Source organism: Bemisia tabaci, chromosome 5, assembly GCF_918797505.1.
Source record: "Bemisia tabaci chromosome 5, PGI_BMITA_v3".
NCBI classification, from domain to species: Eukaryota; Metazoa; Arthropoda; class Insecta; order Hemiptera; family Aleyrodidae; genus Bemisia; species Bemisia tabaci.
In genome coordinates, this window is record NC_092797.1 from 10,660,233 (window position 1) to 10,682,633 (window position 22,401).

A 22,401-nucleotide genomic window follows, 5' to 3' on the forward strand; every position below is an offset into this window, starting at 1 on the left:
TATTCGTTCCGTAAAAAAATAAATTATTGATCTACAACAAAAGGTTGAATTTCCCCGAGAATTAAATATTTTAACACGCTCTTTAAATTAAAACTGCAAAGGATTGTAAAATAAACGATTTTTTTAAGTAAAAGGTCAATAATTTTCTTAGTTAGAAATCGAAGCCAACTGTGATTACCAACCACAAACACTTACCCTCGAGGTTTCAAATGAAGACTAGACACTCTGTTAAGCCGTTTAAAATGGTATTTACAAAAATAACAAAACAAAGGTTAGGATAAAATATAGGAATTCAAAAATATTCAAGGTTGCCCTGAAAGCAGATTCATTTTATTTGACTAAGAAGTTTTCTTTTTCTTTTGAGGAGTTTGGAATATGATTGATATTAATAATTTACAAACAGAGTATACAACAAATAAAAGAAGAGAACTTAAACCTAATATCACAAAGAGAATATCTAAGCAAAAATATTGGAAAAATGATGCGTCGGCGGTCGAGGGCCTAAGATGCGATGCTCCACCGTATTTTGCGACGTGTTCCACCCAAAACACAGCCTTCTCCATACCCTGCGCGGTGAAGTCACGAGAAATTGCTGAATGCCTCTTCATGTTTTTGTAATACCTGGAGACGAATTATTTTAATGGAATTTTAAATTGATTTATTCTAATGTTTCGAAATATTCTTCAGTTAAAGACAAAATGCAAATCAGTTACGAAATAAGAAAACAAGATCAAACTAAACTGATCTCACTAAACAGTGCGAGGGAGAGAATTATTTTCTCCCCAGAGAAATCAGTTAGTATTCCGGAGAAAAATATTTTCTCTTCTGAGCACTAACTGAACGTTCCGAAGAGAGAATATTTTTCTCCGGAACACTAACTAATTTCTCCGGAGAGAAAATATTCCTCTACGTTGCACTAACAATAAGTAATTATTGATCCGGAGAGAAAAGAGCCTCCCAAAATTTCCGGGGAGAAATAAGCCAACTTTGTATCGCTTGAAATTTAAACAGAACTAGGGGGATATGCCCCCTTCGCGCTCTCTGAAGCCTGCTTCGACAAAAGAATGACCCCAAAAGAAACGAAAAGATTTTCACGCCCGACCCTCATTTGTCCAATCTCTCTATTGCCAGGAACGATTGGACCAATAAGAATCGTTGGAGCAAATCAGCATTTATTTTCAACTTCACGCCAAGACTGAAACGAAACGGAACGGAGCGTTTCGTCGCTTTTTGATAGTGTGTAGAAAAGGAGCATACCTTCAATTCACTCACCGCAATAACAGACCGAGATTCAAAATTTCCCGCTTAGTTCAATTGGCGGCTAAATTTGAAATTCCCACCATTTTTTATTTGTGGGAATTTCAAATTTTGCCCCTTTTCCTGAGCTCCCTGGTCTACTCTTATATAAAAAAAACCTGGGTCCTATTCTCAAAAACCGATTACAACGGGCTCATCTAGGAACTATCACCTATCGATACCAGATATGCAAATCTAGGAGGTCTCAGAGCTTTTAGTATAGAGACTAAGTGCCGTTTTTCTTCAATGGATCGTTGTCTACCATCTTAATCCGTTGAATTTTGCTTCTACTTTCCAATTTATTCGTCTATCTTGCTTACCTCTCATCATAAAGCACTGCCTCTATAGCTGATTTGATTTTCTCATAGGACGTGAGCTCTTTGGGAGGAAGTAGCACTCCAATTTTAGCGTCAACCATTTTCGCAACGTTACATTCCTGATCTCCGAACCAAGGGATACCAACTGTAGGAACACCGTAGTGGACTGTCTCTTGGAAACTTTGTAGCCCTCCTTGTGTTATAAAGACTCTGACTTTTGGGTGAGCTGTAATGAGAAACAAATATTTTGAGGTGTAAGTGAAAAGTGTACTTTGGAACATAATGTAAGACAAAAAGTTTGATGGAAAGCCTGTCGAGTACATCATTTAGTCAGACCGATCAATAATCTGGTCCAACTGATAAAACTGGTATTTAAATTTTTTCCTCGTTATAAACGGCTGGAAATAAGGCATTTTAATTTCAATATTAATACACAGCAACAGACAAAATGTCATCATAATCGTAGATAGAATTCCATTGAAGCCTTCAAATATTTAATAATAAGTAGATAATAGCAACAAAATGGGTCAGTAGACAAAATCGATGAACCAGAGTTTTGATACTGAGCCCAGAAAGTTCATTGAATTTGGCTTCAAAACAAAATAATCAATGCGAACCTTCATGGCGATGAAAGTCGTCCCTAATTTTACGGTAAAATTGTATTTTACCGTGAAATTTTACACTTTATTTTGTATTCTCATTTCATTTTATTTCAGTTATCCAGTTAAATATCAGTATTTCCGTAAAGTAAAATTTAAAATTTTCTCATTAAAAAACTTAACTTCTGAGAATGGAAGTAAATTATAATGCAAAATTGAACTGCATTTTGCAATTTGGAACAAAAGATTCCGGCCCAGTTTAAAAACAACGCATGTGCCATTAGTTTCCCCATGTACATAAGTGTTTTTTCAGATGAGGCAGAATTTATAGGTCCAAATTGCATAATGCAGTCCAATTACCCCTCCCTCAAAACGTGTTAAGGATATTACCTAAGACGCTATCCTGGGGAAGCCATTTTTGTGCTAAAATGTTATCAGATTGGCCTGGGATTGCTCCGTCCAGCTCCCATTTCCACAGGACTCTGTAACCCGACGGAAGTTGCTTGAAAAATTTCAAAAAGTTGGCCCGGACCTCCACAGGCAGAGATTTGCTTTTCATGTTGCTACCGAGACTTAAATAAATTACTCCTTTTTCTGCTCCATCCAACCAATCTTGCAAATGCTGAAAAATAAGAAGCAGAATTGTTTTACTCTATATGTTGCGGATATGCAAATAATCGCATAGAACTCGTTGGATGCAGGATTATTAAAATGAAAATAAACCCGCGGTAACCAATAAAATTTTCCGCACCAATCAATCTAGTTCAATGGTTTTTTTTTTTCGCTTACTTTGTTTGATAATTAAATGGACCATTATTGAAGGTACGAATTTAAGCATTCTATTATACGTCTCCTCCTCAAGAGTTCACGACTTCACGATTTACACGATTAACTCAACTAAAATAAGCTTCTAATTAAAATATTAACGTTTTTATTCAGGATTGGTAACGAAAATTTTTAATCTCTCGCTCAGGAGAAAATGTAGAGTCTATGCGTGAAACAAATCGCGCACTCCGCCAGTTTTCGCAGGCCCCTTTATGTCGGGGACAAGTACAGCAGGTGATGATCGTTGAAAGTAGGAAACTACTCCCTTCCATTCAAAATCATCGCCATTTATTCAGATCCTATGGGTTTTCTTGATTTTTATTGTTTAGAATCTCTCTACAAAGGTACTGTAACTTCAACTGAACATCATTTTGCAATTAAGAACTACAATTTCTGGCTCGATCTACGAAAACGCGGGTGCCATTAGTTTCGCCTTAGGTGAGGTGCTTTTTACGTGCTTTGCTAGTGTTTTTTTACAGATGAGCCAGAAATTATGGTACCTAATATGTATATATTCGAATTGTGGGCTGATTGTTGAGATTAAAAGATGAAGCGATAGACAAAGAAGACAAAGAGGATATGGAGGGTTCCTATTGGTAGAAGTGGGCGGTTGCCATTGACAAAGGAAGTAAATAATACTAACTAACATCAACCCATGAGAGACCCGATATAATTAGTCTGTAATTTTTCCCTCAGTCTAGAAGAACCGACCATTTCAACCGGTAGGATCGCCCCATACTCCTTATGTCTTATTTTTCCACAGCAGTGTCTATCAGTTTCAATAATCAGCCCGCTGATACATTACCTTGGGCAGTGGTGCAGGAGTTTTGAGATGGAGCGGCCCAACTTCAATAATATTCGGGCCCATGGCTCTGGGATAAAAGTACATGGAATTCGACGCTAGCATCGCCAGACTGACATTGGTCCAACACGCTTCCGCGAGAGTCTCATTGCCATCACCGTAAGTCTCCCGAAGATACTTCTTCACGGATTCTTCGACCCCGTCTCTGAATTTGTGCATGAGATAGTGATGCGAGAACCAGTTCTCCAGTTTCTGCCACAGAGTCATTCGATCGGTGAAGCCGTCGAAGACGGCTGGCACGAAGGACAAGTGTGGCGGGCTCCCCAGGGCTTCCTCCGCGTAGAAGTCGACGACCAGGGTCGACATCGAGATGATCGGTGGAGATCCGGGGAAGAGTCGGGACATGGCGCAGGCGAACGGAAGGAAGAACGTCTCTACGATGATCAGGTCGAAGCTGATCTGTTCGAGCCTCACACGCCTGGAATCAGAGGTTATGACAAAAGTTAAGTCGCACTTAAGAAGCAACATGGAGGAACAATGGAGTCGCAACCCAGATAAGACATAATATTTTGACAACATTGGGCAAATATTGTCAGTATTGTCGCAATATTTACACAATACTGACCATATTTTGATAATATTTTAATGAAAATTATTTTAACAAAATATTTAAAGAATCTTTATTTTGTATTTTTAAAAATAATATGTTTACCCAAAATATATAAAAATATTTTCACACAGTATTTCACAGTATTTTAAAGTATTGGCACAGTATTTATGCCAAAAGGGATTATGGTGTGCACTTTTAACATTGGCTCAATATTTAACCAACATTGACCCAATTTTTGCATAAATATTCGAACAATATTGTTTAAGTGTTGGCTAAATATTTCTGTCTTATCTGGGAATGTACTGGAGCGCCGATGAAGTCACTTTTCGAGGATCTTTTGCCCAGCGCTTCTGAGACTAGTGTACGGAGGGAATGGATTCGATCGACATGAATCGATCGAAAAATAAAATGTGAGCCGATCGACGTGATTCGATCGACACCGATTCGACCGATTCACGGATTTATCGATTTATTCATGATTGCCGGTCGAGTCGATCGAATCACGTTTTCATTTATCGATCGATTCATGTTGATCGAAGCCATACCTTCCCGTTTTTACGCGCGGCGACTAGCGATGCCGTACCTATGCGTAGGGCTCCAGCTGTAAGCTTTACTCAAAAATTATAGTTATTACATTTAAAAATTGTATTTCATAAAAACTGCGGAAGTTTCGTACATTTTTAATTATTAATGTCTTCGGTCAACGTTTACTTGCGGCCAGTGACCGCTTGCCCAAGTCTCGGGCTGGTTTTCACGGTCTCTTCGAGCTTGGTAGCAGAAAATTTAGGAAGCTGTGCTGTACTGATGATGGGTCCAATTAGACCCAAAACGCATCTGCAGTTGCCTTCCTAAATGGTCGTGACTACACTGGAAAAAAGTAGCTTGAATCTAGATTCCAGACTCTTGAAAAAAATGACGAGAAAAAATACTCTTGATTCAATCTTATTTTTGCTTGAATCAAAAGGAAACCCGCTCAAACTAAGAGACTTGGTTCTCGATTTAAGCAAAAATCCGATTGAATCAAGAGTATTTTTTCTTGTCCATGTTTTAAGAGTCTGGACTCTAGATCCAAGCGACTTTTTTTCCAGTGTATTATTGCACCAAACAGCGTATCTCTTTGAGGGAAACTTGTGCTTAGATGAGTTTTTTCCTCTGTATTAAGATTTTCAGTTTTCTGAAATGTAACGGACGTTGGCTACATGCGACATACTGTCTATTCATTTTTTTTTTTTTTTCACAGCACTTCCTAATTACTTTCATACAGCAATCCGTAACATTTTTTGCGAATCCAAGCCAAGATAAAAACTGAAACGAGATAGAGCTATAGTAAATTTATCAGTAAGATATTAATTGAATGCTCGGCTGTGAGTAATCATCAAAATGTTTGGACCAAAATTGATTGTCCCCTCAAAGGGGAGTGGTGAATAAATTTTCATCCAAAAACCTTAATGTTCATGATACATCATCCTAACTGTTGAATACTTACTGTTCGAATTGTAAGTACTGATCGCTGATCAGCTGCTTCCTTGCTATGTCGGCAAATGGCTTGAAGACGACTGGAATGTCCCATTTCGACAACTGCCGCTGTAAATTAACATTCTCATCGGTTTGTTCCTTCCCCGAAAAATATTTGTACGAGAATGAAACATCAATAAAAGTGTAGTTTTCGTGGTTCTCTAGGCCCTGTGAATAAGAAAGTTTCCGATGAAATATAATATGACCCGATACGTATAATAAAATTGCGAATTCTACTATTTGGACCACATTTTGGGAGTAGGAACTGCAAATTGTTACCTAGTTTTGAAACAACGTATGTACCATAAGTTTTCCTGTGCACGTAAGTGTTTTTACGGATAAGCCAGAAATTGTAGTTCCTAACTGCAAAATGCGGTCCATTTGAGGCTATGCATGTAGAGACAACGCAACGCTACAGCGTCAGTTTCAATATCTAGGCATTTAAAGTTCGCCTTCAAACTGAGAGATAGACCAATATCCTTGCTTGTGGATGTTCCTACATTGAAAACTCCGTAATGCAGCATGATAGCAATGTAAACGGGTAAACAAGTTAAAATTCAATCTCATGAAGTCAGAATTTTGAAAGTTTACTTATACAAAAGCACCTATGTCCTCACTCCTCATCCTCGTTTAGATCAATTTTTTTTTTTTTTTTTTTTTTTTTTTTTTTTTTTTTTTTTTTTTTTTTTTTTTTTTTTGTTTATTTGCAGCATAAAACTTTAGTACAATAAATTCTGTTCATACAATGAATGAAAAACATAATTGATAATAAAAAAAAAAGTAAAGACATAGGGACTGAGGCCTCAAAAGAAAAAATAGAAAAGAACAAGAGAATAGAGATAAGAGGCTAGTTTTTTAAGGGCAGGACTTCCTTTTTAAGCACTGGTCTTCTCATGACGTGTACCAGTGTAAAAGTATCATACTTTCGTCTAATTCAAAATATTTGTGACAAAAGTGTGGATTGGTTTTGTTTTCATGTTTCAAGGTCTGCCTTTTAAGACACACTTCTCTGAACAAGATATAAATACTCATGACATCAGGCTCATATTCTACGGCAAATATGTGCACCCTGCACATATTTCCCGCTCTATTCCATGATTTTGTCTCTTCTCATCAGGATAGAAGATCGGAAATTGGCCTTACCTAAATGTAAGCAACTATCTTCACCAGGGCGCAGGCCTTACAATGCATGTATTTTTATGGGATTTAGGGCTCATGTCACATTGAAGATAGTTCCTTTTCATTTAGATACGTCCAATTAAATTAAGAACTGACCTAAGAATGATGACAACTTCACATACTCTACTTGAGACTCAATGATATCTTGAGTTTTTAGGATTATACCTAATTAAACACTCAAGAGGATTGATTTGGCCTCTTCATATTCATTTCATAACAACTTGAACGTAGTTGAAAGTCAATCAAACGATCGACAATCAAGTACATCAATAAGTTGCATGAGTTGCATGTCATATAACGTTTATTACTTATTTTCCGAGACCTTCAAACAGTGCTTTTCAACAGTGCATTGATATTTCCAAAATAATATTCTTAATGATTTTATACTTAGGGTAAGATCTGCTAAGAGTGTGCACGCTGCACGGCTGTATGATTATCCCCGAAAATTTGAATACTTACCGGAACAACGTTAGGACTGATGACAAACAGTTGATGACCATCCTTAACGAGCCTCTCGGTCAAAGAAATGATAGCACGCTGATGGCTGTAAGATGGGGTAGGATAAAAAACCAGTATTTTGTACGCCTCTAAACCGGAGAGCACACTCAATATGACGAGCAGAGGGTTGAGAATCATCGTCAGACCGAATTTAAGTTGAAGAATCTGAAGAGAAATTACAGTGTGAAGAGAGAGTTTTAGGGTTGGAAAGACAGGTATGGATGTAAGTAATTGTTTTTATTTTATTTTTTGTATTAGTTTAAACATGTTTTGTAAAATGGACGTATTCCTGCCAAACGGAACTATGTGCACTATGACGTTAACCCTGTTATGTATACATTCTTCTGGGTCTTGGGCTCATGTCTTAATGCACATAGTTCCGTTTGGTCGAAATGCTTTTAAATATACTTCAGAGGAATCAGTGCTGACAGTAAGCCAAAAAGGGAGAATGTACGCCACAAAATACTAAATTATCAATGTTTTCATAATCCGAAATAAGATTCCTTATTAGACGGTTTGATCATCAGTTTTTCGTACCGCTTTTTTGAATTTAGAAAACCATCCCATTTTAAGGTTATAGGACATTTCGTCAACGATTTTTTGTCCGCGCACCTGTTTTTCCAGTAATTTACGTCCACGCGTTTTTTCGACACGGGAGTTTTAGTCTACGTGCCAGTTGAAACCCGAAGTTAATTGGCCCACATGTAAATACAAACGACAATTGCTCACGATGTTTTTGGATGAAAATATATAATGTCTTAGAAGAATGAGGGTTTGCTTGTTCTTTTGTTTTGTCTGTTTGTTCCAACGGAGAATAATATATCGTTAAGAGTTATGGTAAAAATGGGAGAGCGTCAATTCCATGAGACAAAATTCACTAAAACTCTCTACACCTCTCTGGTGGTACCTCTTTGGTGAACTTAATTATCTTTCAAGAAATTCCCACCTTCTTATACCTGAACCGGATAAACCTCTATATTTGCCTCAGCTAAAGGCTCTCAGATTTTTCCTGTGTACAATAAGTATCTTGATTTATTTTGCGAGGAAAGATCTGTACTTTTAGAGGATGCCTGTCATTCTTAATACGTTCAATTTCGTATAACACTGTGCAACACCTCTGTTGTGAAATGGTTGCTTCAGGCGCCGTCGCACGGTTGCCGGGCGGCCAGCACGAAAAGCGCACTGGCGCCTACAAACCTAAGTGGATACTTCAAGCATTGTGCAATGCGTGAAGTATCTACTTAGGTTTGTAGGCTCCAGCGAGCCTCTCGCGCTAACAGCATGCCGATCCGCTCTATTCGGCTTTAATATTCAAACTCGCACAGTCAGCGTTTTTTAATACATGATTTTGAAATGTTAGCACACTCTGCATTCATTATTCTCATTTAAATTGATGGGAAAAAAATATGTATCAATTTATCAAAGGAGAATAACAGTATAACGTGTGTTTTTTAAATATTGGTGGTTCCGTGTCGAATTTAATGATTTCCAAAGCACTTTAATTTTTTCTTTTACATTTCGTGCTTTTATTGTGCTGCAGCGAGGTGTACGCGCAACGAAACGCTCAAAATTTGACGTATTTTACTCTAAAAGATCGATGTACAAATGGGTTAAAACTAAAGATTGCATGCCTCTTGGTTTTTTTCCTCTTTTATTCATTTTTGCAGTTTCTGTCGGCACAACTGCGGCTCGTTGAGATTAATGCTGCTTGAAAAAGGTTTTACAAATATTTGCCACGTTTTAAAAATATGAATGTTTTTAAAATGAAGTAATAATTTCGTAAAGAAAAAATAAAAAAATAAAAAAGTACCTTTACATATATAAGGTATATTGTACATTTAATATTTTAAGGATAGAAATAAAACCAAATATTCACCAATGACAATTTAAAAAGATAATTCAAAAGGAGAAGGTAATAACATTTCATTTAGAAAATGAACAACCATAACAACACCTCCTTCTCTCTCAATTTCTCATTTCCATATTGTCAATATAATTTTACATACCGACTAAAATATAACGCTTGGACCAAGTCACTGTTGCTTATTTTACGTGTGGGCGTAAACTACTGGACAAAAAAGGTGCGCGGAAAAAAATCGTTGACAAAATGTCCTGATATCCACTTTAATGATAAAATTGGAGCATTCGCAAGTGTCTGAAATTGTCTAAATTTCATGTTTAAAATTAAGCTGATAAGATAACTGAGCATCCACCATGTAAAAGTCATGATAAATTCATTTGTTAAAAAAAAAGGAAAAGAAAAAAAGATAACTGAGCACGAGAATACCCTTGGTTTCTAAATTGAACAATTATTGTAGGAAATATGACATAATAGCCTAATTTGCTGAAGTACATGTGTTTAAATGGGAAATGCCACCAGATGACGTCTCAAGGCGGCACATTTTCACACTTTTAAATCTTCTTACCTACAATTTCAGAAAAAAAATTATAAAAATATTACAAACTCAGCTTAATAGGGACTCTCGGACGAAGAAATACAATTGTTTTGTGCAAATACTCCATTACAAGTATAATATTGCTAGGCACTGATCAAATAGATAATCAATTCTTACCAGTGTGTAGTGTATGGTGAGGTTCTTGGAAAAATTGAATTACAGCGGAAGTTGCCACTCACATCGTCACAGCTATGTAAGAGTAAACCTCAGTTAAAATTCGCATCTAATTTTTATCACAATGCATAAGAGCACCACTGGAGCAGGTGCCTCCTTTAAACTAGATGCAAGATCCAAGTAAATCATGCAGTCGCAAAAATAAGTGAGTAAAACTGGTAAACAATCCTTTCAAATGCGGATACAAGACGCAAAATTTACCTAGCTACTTGAATCATACGGAAATGATAGTAAATTGATGACGGTCAAGAGGTCCGCTTGAACAATGATTCAACCATTAATTACAGATCTATCATCAATGAATGACAAGTGCATCGTTGCAGGGCTGCCGCTTTGACAGGAAGCCCTATGGGCAAGAGCCTTGCATAGATGCATTTTTATTGCACGGTAGTATGCAACTGCGCGCAATTGTAACCTTGCACTTGATCAACTTGATCTATTAACGCATGTTCGAACAGGGGGGGGGGGGGGGGGGGTGTGCTGCTTAAGTCTCATTTTCATATCAATAACTGAATTCTGTAAAATCGTACATCGATTCGATTATTATCTGCCATTGCAGTAATTTTGGAAAGAAAACTGGGCCAAATTTCTTGCGTGTAATTTTTGTAGTCATTTTTCATCTTGTGTGAAAAGTCACGGAATTTTCATAAATATTGCGTTGATTAGTTCTTTAATTATAAAATGAAGTATGACAAGAAGATGGTACTGTGAGAACCAAAACAAAATACGTCGAGGCTGACGGTCTTACTTAAAATGAAATGCGATAAAATATTTTGATATTAAAGGTTGTACTCTTGCGGGTTGGTATTGGCAATGCTGTAAATATATTACGCGTATAGCCACGTGCGTAGATCCCTTTCCCACCAATTTACATAACACCTAGGTAGGCTTATCAGACCTTCACTCACGCTACATAAATTAGATAATGTTACTACACGCAGTTGATCTTGAAAGAAAAATTAGAGGCTAAGATGGTATTAGTGAGGTAATGTTTAATCTAAAATGTCTCAAGTGTTATTATTATGCTTTCCTTGCATTTATTGGCTGGAGTTTAAGTGATGTTGTTGACATCGAAGGCTCATTGAATATACTAGTACGATAATGTGCCATTTTGTATGTCCATACAGTGTTACCATTTAGAATGTGCGGATATCATCACAATCATACATACATGAATTCTAAACAATGTTAAAATTGCAAAACAAGTTTGCATCTTATTCAAATTCAGCTGAATATATTCTGTAAGTTTTTGAATTACTTAGGTGCTTTTTTTTTACCTGCACCTTTAGCGATCATAAAATCAATGTTCTTGTCTTTCTTTATCCCATTATTTCCTTTCAGCTTTCATATTTCTCTTTTTGTCTCCTCTCCTGTATGACAGATTAAATATGCGCGAAAACATAGGCATCTTAAATCAGAATCATATATTATCGAGCCTACAGTAATTATTGTTCATACCTACCTCATCTCATGTTTCAAAAAAAAAAAAAAAAAAAAAAAAAAAACTTGGCGCAACTCTCAAAACACGAACTTAGAAAGTAATAATCCAAAAGGTTGCTTTTTTATCTTGACCATAAAAAAAAAAAAAAATATCAGTTGGTGGTAAAATAATTTGATAAAAGATGGGATTAATACTCCGTTGCGTCGAGGGGAAATCATTTAATTGTCAAGGCAATGAACAGAACTACATAAATTTTAGGATGATTTTAATTTAGGATTAGCTTTTCTAGAGACTCCAAACATTGAACGAAGGAATTTCCCCGAAGACCAGGCTACATACAAAATAAGAAAAGATAAAACTATGATCAAAGAAATGATGTCCAAACAGAAAAACTCGAAAAGAGTTGTATCGGCAGTGGCTGGTCGCAAATGAGATGCCCCACCATGTCTGGCTACGTGTTCTACCCAGAATACCGCCTGGTCCAAGCCTCGAGAAGTAAAATCATGGGATATGGCTGAAAGTTTCTTCATGTTGTTGGAATATCTGAAAAAATCCAGTTATACATATAATTGATATTCGGATACTTGAATACATTTCTTAAAGCCTTTTTCACCAGAAAATTTTATATCAATGGTGAAACTCCCAAACCATGTATCTCGGATTGCGACGTTGCAGACATCCTTCCGTGCTTTATTTTTTCGCAATGAAAACAACTCAACGGCAACTAAAAACTGCCGCGTGATTTTTCCTCTTTGTGCGGAAAGAATTCTGTGAAAACTTAAAGGAACGATGATGATTTCTTCATTCCAAAAAGAAATAAAATAGAAACTGAGATTTTAAAACGCATCTCAAACGAGATACGAAGATTTCAGGTTCACCTGCAATATTTTCCCAACCATCCACGAGAGGAAGAACATATTTTCTCAGAAGCAACTTTTTTAGAAAGGTGATTTTTCTCGAGCTTGGTCGAAAAATGAGAGTTAAAGATTTCGACCGAAAATTTTGTCCGGTTCCCTACTTAGTAAATTGCCAAAGGTTTGGTCCTGTTGGGTACCATTAGAAGGCGTGCAATTGATTTTATTCCGGAACACTTGTGCCCTGAATAAGGCAGACGCAGAGTGAATTGAAAGAGCCTTTCTCGAAGCCAGGTTTTTGGTGGTACAAACCTAAAACCGCCACCGAATTGACAGATTATCGCTGACTGTTCAGAGCAAGCACTCATTGCGTGTCTTATAATGTCCCTCTTTGTTCTAATTAAAATGTTTGTTTTTTAAACTGAGTAGAGCTAGCAAAGCAAGTGCTTACCGCTTATCATGTAACACAGCCTCAAGAGCTGATTTGATTTTCTCAAATGAGTTAAGATCGGCAGCCTCTATTCGGACTCCAATCCCCGCATCTACTATTTTGGCAACACTACTTTCTTGATCTACAGACCAAGGGATCCCAACAATAGGGACGCCATAATGGACTGCTTCTTGAAAACTTTGAAGACCTCCTTGCATGATGAAAACTTTCAATTTTGGGTGGGCTGTAAGGGGTAGAAGAAAAGAGTTACTTGTTTTTTTAAATGCAGTCACATTCTACACAGTCCCGTCTTCTAAATATGTTGTTTTACAAATAGGTATTAATCTTGGTTTGAAGTTTTCTGACGATGATCGAACAACCGAAATTTTTCATAATATAACGGAGAAATCCTCATGTGAACTGCATATCTTGTTTTTTTCCCCCTAAAAGCATAAAGAGAACGTAAAAAAATAGTGAGCAGAATACCATGCTGCGCACAGACAACGTAAGTGCCATTAATTTCCATAAACACACAAATGGTTTTACAGATGAGCCAGAATTGTAGTTCCTAAAATTGCAAAATGTAGTCCAATTGTAATATTGTGAAAAATTACCTTTTTGGCAAATCAATTGCATTTTTCGGTTCATTTTTTGTGCTTCAAAAACGGATGTATGATACCTTTGGATAACCACTATGAGGACATTTGTAAAAAATGTAAACAAAGAGAAGTTCTTATGAGTTGTCCTGTATGTGATGCTACGAAAGGTGTTCAAAGAGATGTTTACTTCCCTCTCTAGGTCTATAAATTTAAAATGATCAATAAGAAACACATATCGACGGTGTAAGTCGGCAATCACATAACTCGTTTGCGGTGTCTGATAATCTCCGCCTTTATGTTATTTTTTGAAATGAGAACACATTGACATAATTTCTTGAAGTTTTTGCAGAATTTTCTTCGCATAGAGAAGAAAAATTATGGCAGTTTTGAAGAATTTCCGTTGTGTACTTTTCGGTTTGAAAAGTAAAGTATGGCAGGAAGTCTGCGACGTTGCAAACCGAGTTGTGTGATTGCCGACTTACACCGTCCATATGTTCTATACCTATATTTTACCCAGGTAAAACGGTCCTAAAGGAGCTCATTGGATCCCAATGAGGACTCATGGGCACCCAATGGGATTCATGAAATCCCAATGGGGATCAATAGCATGGTTCATCACATTCGATAGGAACCTATGGGGACCCAATGGGACCCATCACGTATTATCAGTGGGGACCGGGGACCCGTTGGCTCGTACGGGTTTCATTGGGAATTTCTCAGCGGGTTAGGGCCATTATACCAGGATCCACTTATCGAATTCTCCCAAACTACCGTCACAATAAAGCCAATTAAATTATTTTACTATTACCCAGCACACTCATTTGTGGCAGCCACTTCTGGGTCAGGATATTATCCGACTGTCCGGGGATTTTGCCATCCAGCTCCCATTTCCACAGTACTCGATATCCGGGTGGAAGCTCTTTGAAGACTTTCAGGAAGTTGCCTCGTATTTCAGCAGGCAATGATTTACCTTTCTTAGTACAGCCCATGCTGAAATAAATCACGCCCTTCTCTGCTCCATCTAGCCAATCTTGTAGGTTCTGGAACAAGTGTTCCTACTTCTGTACTTCAAAATAGCGTGTATTGAGAAAAGTAATGAGAAAAGTCGGACCACAAGATTCAAGATCCAAGATTTTATTCCAGAAATGTGCATGCAAAAATTGTAAAGTGCGAGCGTAATTAAAAGACGGCCCCTGATTTCCGTCTAAATGGAAAATGTACTAAAAACGCGCAAAAATCAGATTTTTAAGACAAACAGACGTGAGTCGGTCAGTCATCTATCACATGTTATGAATTTAATCATATGGATTCACACTGCAAGTCGTTTTTAGTGCAAAGAGATCAAAGAAGGTTGTCACAACAAACTTTTGACGGTAAATTCAAGATAAGATGGACGTAATTCTGCCAAACGGAACTATGTGCATTATGGCGTGAGTCCTGTTATGCATATATTCTAATGGGTCTCAGGGCTCATGTCTCAATGCACATAGGTCCGTTTGGCAGAAATACGTCCAGGTATTCACCCGGCAAAAAAGCTTGGGATCATGGGTGAAATATTATCACTGACAAAAAAAACTCCGGCTTCAGCAGCCGTAATTGCGAACTATACAGGGTTATCCAAAAGTCACTGACCACCCCTGTAACTTTTTTCCAAATTGAGATAGAAGTTTGAAACTTTGGGAATGTTCCTCGGTCTAAAGTAGCAACTTTTTGGTCCCCCCAAAATTTTGGGGGGCGGCCCCCCTTAAGGGGGGCGGGGGCTAACTTTTTTTTTTTTCAAATGGCAACCCCCCCTTTGTGATACCTCATTCGAAAGATAATAAAAAAAGAAAATTTTTGGCGCAAACCGCAGGTCAAAATGTTCATTTTTGACAAAATGGCGACCGGTCAAAGTTCAAAATGGCGGAAATTTGGCATCTCCGTTGTTTATTGACGGATTGGTGTAAAACTCGGAATCCTAGGGCTTTTCGAGATGAGAAAAACGATTCTGGCATTGGTTTTCCAGAAAAGTCAGTCCTTTTCAAAATGGCGGCGGTCAAAATGGCGGCCTCGAGCGGGAAGTGGATATTTAGGCTGCATATCGTTGGATTTGCATGTAACTTGGTATCTGGGGGTATTCCGGCACTAGAAGAACGAATCTTCCATTGGATATCTAAAATTTTGACAAATTCCAAAATGGCGGCGGAAAAATGGCGGGAAATCAGTTTTACGGCTCTTTACCGATGGATTTGCATGAAATTCGATATCCTGGCGGTTTTTGGTTGGTTAAAAAGGAATCTTTCATTAGATTCTTGAAATATCAAATAATTTCATGCTAATCCATCGGTAAAGAGCCGTAAAACTGATTTCCCGCCATTTTTCCGCCGCCATTTTTCCGCCGCCATTTTGGAATTTGTCAAAATTTTAGATATCCAATGGAAGATTCGTTCTTCTAGTGCCGGAATACCCCCAGATACCAAGTTACATGCAAATCCAACGATATGCAGCCTAAATATCCACTTCCCGCTCGAGGCCGCCATTTTGACCGCCGCCATTTTGAAAAGGACTGACTTTTCTGGAAAACCAATGCCAGAATCGTTTTTCTCATCTCGAAAAGCCCTAGGATTCCGAGTTTTACACCAATCCGTCAATAAACAACGGAGATGCCAAATTTCCGCCATTTTGAACTTTGACCGGTCGCCATTTTGTCAAAAATGAACATTTTGACCTGCGGTTTGCGCCAAAAATTTTCTTTTTTTATTATCTTTCGAATGAGGTATCACAAAGGGGGGGTTGCCATTTGAAAAAAAAAAAGTTAGCCCCCGCCCCCCTTAAGGGGGGCCGCCCCCCAAAATTTTGGGGGGACCAAAAAGTTGCTACTTTAGACCGAGGAACATTCCCAAAGTTTCAAACTTCTATCTCAATTTGGAAAAAAGTTACAGGGGTGGTCAGTGACTTTTGGATAACCCTGTATAACACTATACCGTGTGTTGCGGGTGAGGAGACCGTAAGTTCCGCATTCAGGAGCCGGAGCGACGGCCTCTAAGCCCGTAAGAAAAAGAGCTCCCGGCTCAGAGGCCGATGCTCTGGCTCCTGAATGCGGGACTTACGGTCTCCTCACCCGCAACGTACGGTAGTGCTATATAGCCCGTAATTACGGCTCCTGGAGCCGGAATTTTTACTTGAGTGATTCTATCAAAACATTGAAATGAATAAATCTGAAACTTATCGTGCGAGATCGACATGAAGTCGCGGGTAATTTAAATTTAGCGGGAATCCAGTACGGTACTGCCAGTGCCAAACTCCTTTAATACTAAGGTTAACTGTATCTAATTGAATATACGAGGTCTGTTAGATTAGAAACCGGATTTATGTCATGACTAGCCCACAATGCGTCCAAATTACGTTTTCTTGAGCTTTTCTGATAGCTGAAAATATGTTTAAGAACGCTACGTTCACAAATTTGAAAAATCCTATTTAGCTTCGTTGGTATGTGGCTTGAAGGAAGGCAACCTCAAGGGTGTTTTGCGATTTTTATGTTTGACCGAACTTGTCTCCCTTTTTTCGGTCTTGCACTACATTTTTCAACCCACAAGGACGATTGGAGTTTCGTCCCCATATCGTAGCCGTACACTACAGTATTTTCACCGAAAATTATCCTATCCAAAAATGTAGGATCATTGTTAGAACGTTCAAGCAGCTAAAGGGAAAATGACATTAGGTTGGATTTTCGTTCAACGGACAACAATCAAAGGGCAAAGGGGCAAGTGTACCTGAAACTCGATGCGTGTCTACATATTCTATCAAAATTGTATGTACAGAGCCTTCAGAAATATTACTCTGTTCAACAAGCTCGAAACGACCATTTTCGAGCTCTTTTGCCCGCTTTTCTTCCACGTGACAAATGTCAGTTGCCGTTGAGGGTCGATTCCCATGCTCTTCATCTTTGACGAACTCCTGACCAGTTTTGAATCGTTTAACCCATTCAAAACAGTGGGAACATCTTATGCAATGATCATGGTAAACTTTACTTAGCATATACCAAAAGTTTCGGGACAAGGTGTACCGAGTTTAAAACAAAATTTAAGGTTGAATATTTGCTCTATCAGTGATCGCATGATGAAAATCGCAAAACGCACCTGACTTACTCGTATTCAAGATGACACAGAATAAACACTGATCAGAATAAACAAGATCTGTGAACGTAGCGTTCTTAAGTATCTTTCCAGCTATCAGAAAAGCTCAAGAAAACCTAATTCGAACGCATTGTGGGCTAGTTATGACCAAAATCCGGTTTCTAATCTAACAGACCTCGTATTCTTAAAACATTACCTGCGGTAGTTTTTCAGGGGTTTTAAGATGCAGAGGACCGACTTCAATAACGTTGGGACCGAGAAGTCTAGGATAAGAGTACAACGAATTTGACGCAATCAAGGAAAGACTATTCCTGGACCAGCAGTCTCCTATCGTGTCCTCACTTCCTGGCCCGTAGAGCTCATTGAGATACACTCGGACCGCGGCGTCCAATTTATTTATGTACCATGACATAAAAAATACGCCTGAGACCCAGTTTTCTAACCTCTGCCATAAGTTCATTCGATCCGTATTTTGGCTGACCACTAACGGGAAAAACGAATAGTGCTTGATACTCCCGAGGCTATCCTCCGCCACGTCAGACGTAATGGAGGACATGGAAATAAGTGGCGCTGAACCAGGAAAATCTCGGGTTATTGCGCATGCGTACGAAAAGAAAAGCATCTCTGCAATGACGAGATCGAATTTAATACTCTCCGACTCCACACGTCTGAAAAAAAACATGCAAAGTTGTATCGTTCAGTTCGGAAAAGAGTCGACTCTGAAAGAAGAAAGTGCAAAAAAATAAGAATCAAGCAGTGGAGTAGTAACTCAAGAATGATAACACGCAGTCCTACAGTCTTGTAGGTGCTAATATGCGTATCACGCCAACTGACTGACTGCACTGCATTTGGCGCAATGCGTGAAGTATTCCTACAGTCTTGCAGGCGCTAATGCACGTTTAACGCCGGCCGCACTGTGATTGGCGCGATTATTCGAACTCGTGGTAGAATAATCGCGGCATCAAATAATAGAGCTTAAGAGGCCCATGCTGTCTTTTGACGACTTATGAGCATTCCAATGTTACCTCGCTTCTCCCGATTAAATATTTTACTCTGAGAAAATGTATAAGTCCTCTTTATACCCACGTCCATTATTCAATCTTTTCACTTCATTTATCATCTTTCAGAAGGTAAGACATCGATGACTTGTCAACAAACTAACCTAAACTAGCGTTAACATAAAAATACGTTTATTTTTCCAACTGTTACCTGTTTTGCTAATCTTCTATCTTAAATTAACTTCATTTTAAAATCGCACATTCTATTGCAGATGTCAAGGTTTCTATTCACGCAATCCTTATGCCTTTTTCGCGCAATCCTCATATATTTTCTTAGACTTTTTGTGCAATTCTGGATCACCACACGTGTTAGCCCATTTGAGGAAATATGAATATTGGAGGATTCTTATTTAAAACCAAGGAAAAAGTATGAAAAGTAACTATAGGCATGGAAATGATTACTTGTACGCAAAAAATGAATTCTAAAAATGTTCAGCGTTGGGTCATTTTTAAAATTGAGCGTAGACTTGTATTCAGCCTAATAACCTTTCGATCAAGTCGGTATGCGGTCACTTACCGTTTGAATTGCAGATACGTGTCGCTCAACAATGCCCTCTGCGGAAGTGAAGGATAGTCTTTTAAAATTGACATCATTTCCCATTTAGAAATACGCTGCTGTAAAATATCGATGATTTCAGCCTCATCTCTAGTTTTATTCAGAGTATACGAGGGTAAGAGATCCACGAAAGTGTAATTTTCGTGATTTTTCAATCCCTGCAAGAATAGAACCTTCAATGGATCACTTGAATTTTGGCGTCACATCAAATGATGTGTCAATTCTCCTAAATTTTTCGATTCTGGAGTAAGAGTAAAAGGTTAATGTAACTCTGAGAGGAAAATTTTGAAAGTTCAAAGCAGATTTATCATAATTTGCGAGAAATTTTGATGAGAAATCACATTTTGTAGTATCATTTCACTTAACTTTTCTACTTGTCCGTTAAAGCTAGGTATTTCAAATGGAAAGAAATTTAAATGAGACCTAGCATCCGTTGTTTATCATGGCTTCAGCATGGCTCGTGGGTTTTTGGGCACATTTTCCAGAATGTTCAATTTATTTTTTTAATAAAAAAAGTATCGTCATGCTTAAAAGGCTCAAAACCCATGAGTCATGTTCAACTTTATCAACAATCAATGCCAGGGTTCATGATTTTTCTTCTTCTTTTTTTTTCTTTTTTTTTTTCAACTTCCACTCTTTGCGCATGTCTAAATTAGATAGTGAAAGGGCTTTTTCAAAGTACCTTCAATTAGAAACCTGATTTCATTCTGATAATGAGGCGTGCTGTTTCAATTGTCGATTTGATTTGGTCTTACATTTTGGAAAAGAGCAAGTAAAATTTCATTTTCCTCACTTGTAATCAATTTAATTGGAAACGTGGAGAGGTATTTATCATAAGTGATACTTTTAAATACAGTTGATCATCGATTCTCCGATTATCGATTATAGATTCTCGGATTGTCGATTATCAATTATCGATCCTCCGTTTCTTATTATTATCTCGTTATTCGTCGCGGCTTTTTCGCCGCTGAAATGGTGGATTCTATGGATATTTTTCGAATAAGAAGTCCAGCTCGAATAATAGCTCATTTCAACTGCTTTCAAAAGTAAATGTAGATGCTTCAAATTCTTTTTTCTTTTTTTTTTTTTAAGGGATTCCAGCTGACTTAAAATCCGTAGAATTTTGAATAGAACATTCTTTTATTGTAAAAACTTGAATAATTGAATACATACCGGTATGCCAAATGGACTGACAACATAGAGTTCATGGCCATCAGTGACCAACCTCTCGGTCAGAGCGAGAATTCCACGATGATGGCTCAAAGTGGGAAACGGATAAAATACCAAGATTTTATAAGCCTCCGAACAAAAACAGAGGTGTAGAACCATGAGCAGGTTGCGGATAATCATTTTCCGCTTAAACAAGAGATATCTAAATCCTTACTGCGCTGAAATATATTGTGCTGAAAAAGAGGACCACGCGTGGAAATTAGGTCACATATTCACAATGAATTTAGTCATAGGAAGTACCATAGGGTGTGCTTGAATGAGAGATAAGTTTCTAATCTTCTCACAGCTTTTCGTCAATTATGTGTTTGCATTTCATGAAAAAACGTATTATCAAAAAATCTAATATCTCCGAGTAGCGCAAAAGCTTTCGAGATAACAAGCTTTGTACAATTGGACTTTATTTTACAATTAGGAGCTACAATTTCTGACTCATCTGTAAAAACACTTATAAACGTAGGGAAAGTAATGACACATACGTTGTTACGAAACTGAGCCAGACGTTTTAGTTTCGAATTGCAAAATGTAGTCCAATCTAATTTAGGAAAAATTTTCCAATATTAATACAACTGCGGGATAGCAATTACGAAAGAGATAATTCATCACATTTTTCATTCTACAGCCGAACTTCATAAAATGTAAACATTTAAACCGATCAACTTTATAGGTACATGTATCACTGATGCACTAATCAAGAAAATTGTATTACATAGGGTTAATGATTTTGCCCCGTCCGAGATATTTAGTATACAATGGACCACTAGACAAGGTACGAATTTCAGCATTCTGATACATGTTTCCTGACCAAAATTTCACGTATAACACGATACGCACAACGAAATTACCGAAATTAACTCCTTACGAAGATATTTAATGATTCTTGATGCGTGAATTGAAACCACCCGCTCATGAAAACTCAATGCTCTACGTGATTCACATCGCGCGCTAAACGTTATCATCAACGTCTCAGCGATATATAAATCTGGCAACCTTAGTCCTGACGCTTTGGCTCAGCTATAGCAAATTGCTCATAGTTTGAACAACACATGGTGGGAAATGAACATTGCTCGATTGAGAAGCTTGCTGAAACCGTTGTAGTGCGCGATTTGACTCACGTAGAGCTTTGAGTTTCTTGTGAGCGGCTAGTTCAAATTCCTCGTAACTGATGTGGAATAAAAACTTTAATATCTTCTTTAAGAGTTGGTTTCAATAACTTTTGTTGCGCGAATCGTATTCTACGTGAAATTTTGGTTCAGAAACATGTATTAGAATGCTAAAATTCGTACCCTGTCTAGTGGTCCATTGAAACAGTGTGCGATTCAGTGAAAAATCACCATTTATTGTCTAAATGACTTGTGTATCGGACCACGATCTGTTCGTAAAAATTGCATTAAATGTTACTACGATTTTCTAAATTAAAAATTGAATTTATCTTCAACTTTCCAAAATATAATGCGTGCGGGAAAAAAGTATAAACAAAAGACGTTCCGAAATATTTGAAGCATCTAAACAGAGATGAGTAATGTAAGCATCAATGAGCATGTTTTAAAAACAATAAACAAAGCTACTCAGTACTCATATTCCTTAAAACTCGTATTAAAAGATTTATGAAGAGTTTAAAAAAAGAATATGATTTTGCACAGAACTCTTAGGTGGCATACTCTTCTAATAAACTTTTTAATATGCTGCAGACCATGAGAATGAGCAGCGTTTGCGCCATACTGCCGTGCTAAGGAAAAACGCCGCCACAGTGCAGTGTCCTTATGGGCGGATGGGAAATAAGTCATATCTGATCGAATAATGTATGGAATTCAACGAAATTTTAACAGTGTTAAATATTCATCATGTAC

At 37.7% G+C, this 22,401-nt stretch overlaps 1 protein-coding gene across 1 annotated transcript; it reads right to left on the reverse strand.

Moving 5' to 3' along the window:
* Positions 1-308: 308 nt before the first annotated feature.
* On the reverse strand, positions 309-20,731 carry LOC109034536 (uncharacterized). The gene is made up of 12 exons (XM_072300585.1): positions 20,498-20,731; positions 19,286-19,482; positions 17,907-18,378; positions 14,404-14,635; positions 13,018-13,240; positions 11,976-12,255; positions 7,603-7,806; positions 5,936-6,132; positions 3,843-4,317; positions 2,603-2,834; positions 1,617-1,839; positions 309-621 (listed from the first exon to the last, which is right to left on the reverse strand). Exons 1-12 carry the CDS (start codon positions 20,672-20,674, stop codon positions 339-341), a joined length of 3,195 nt encoding a protein of 1,064 aa, XP_072156686.1. The 5' UTR covers positions 20,675-20,731; the 3' UTR covers positions 309-338.
* Between the last annotated feature and the right edge of the window lie 1,670 nt (positions 20,732-22,401).

Bases quoted from the DNA above. Each gene is read 5' to 3' on its own strand.
- LOC109034536 (XM_072300585.1), bottom strand. From the start codon at position 20,674: ATGATTATCCGCAACCTGCTCATGGTTCTACACCTCTGTTTTTGTTCG. The intron at 12,256-13,017 runs GTAAGCACTTGC...GGATTTTTTCAG, and splicing joins GCTGTGTTACATGATAAGCG to ATATTCCAACAACATGAAGA. The intron at 622-1,616 runs GTAAGCAAGATA...ATTCGTCTCCAG, and splicing joins GCAGTGCTTTATGATGAGAG to GTATTACAAAAACATGAAGA.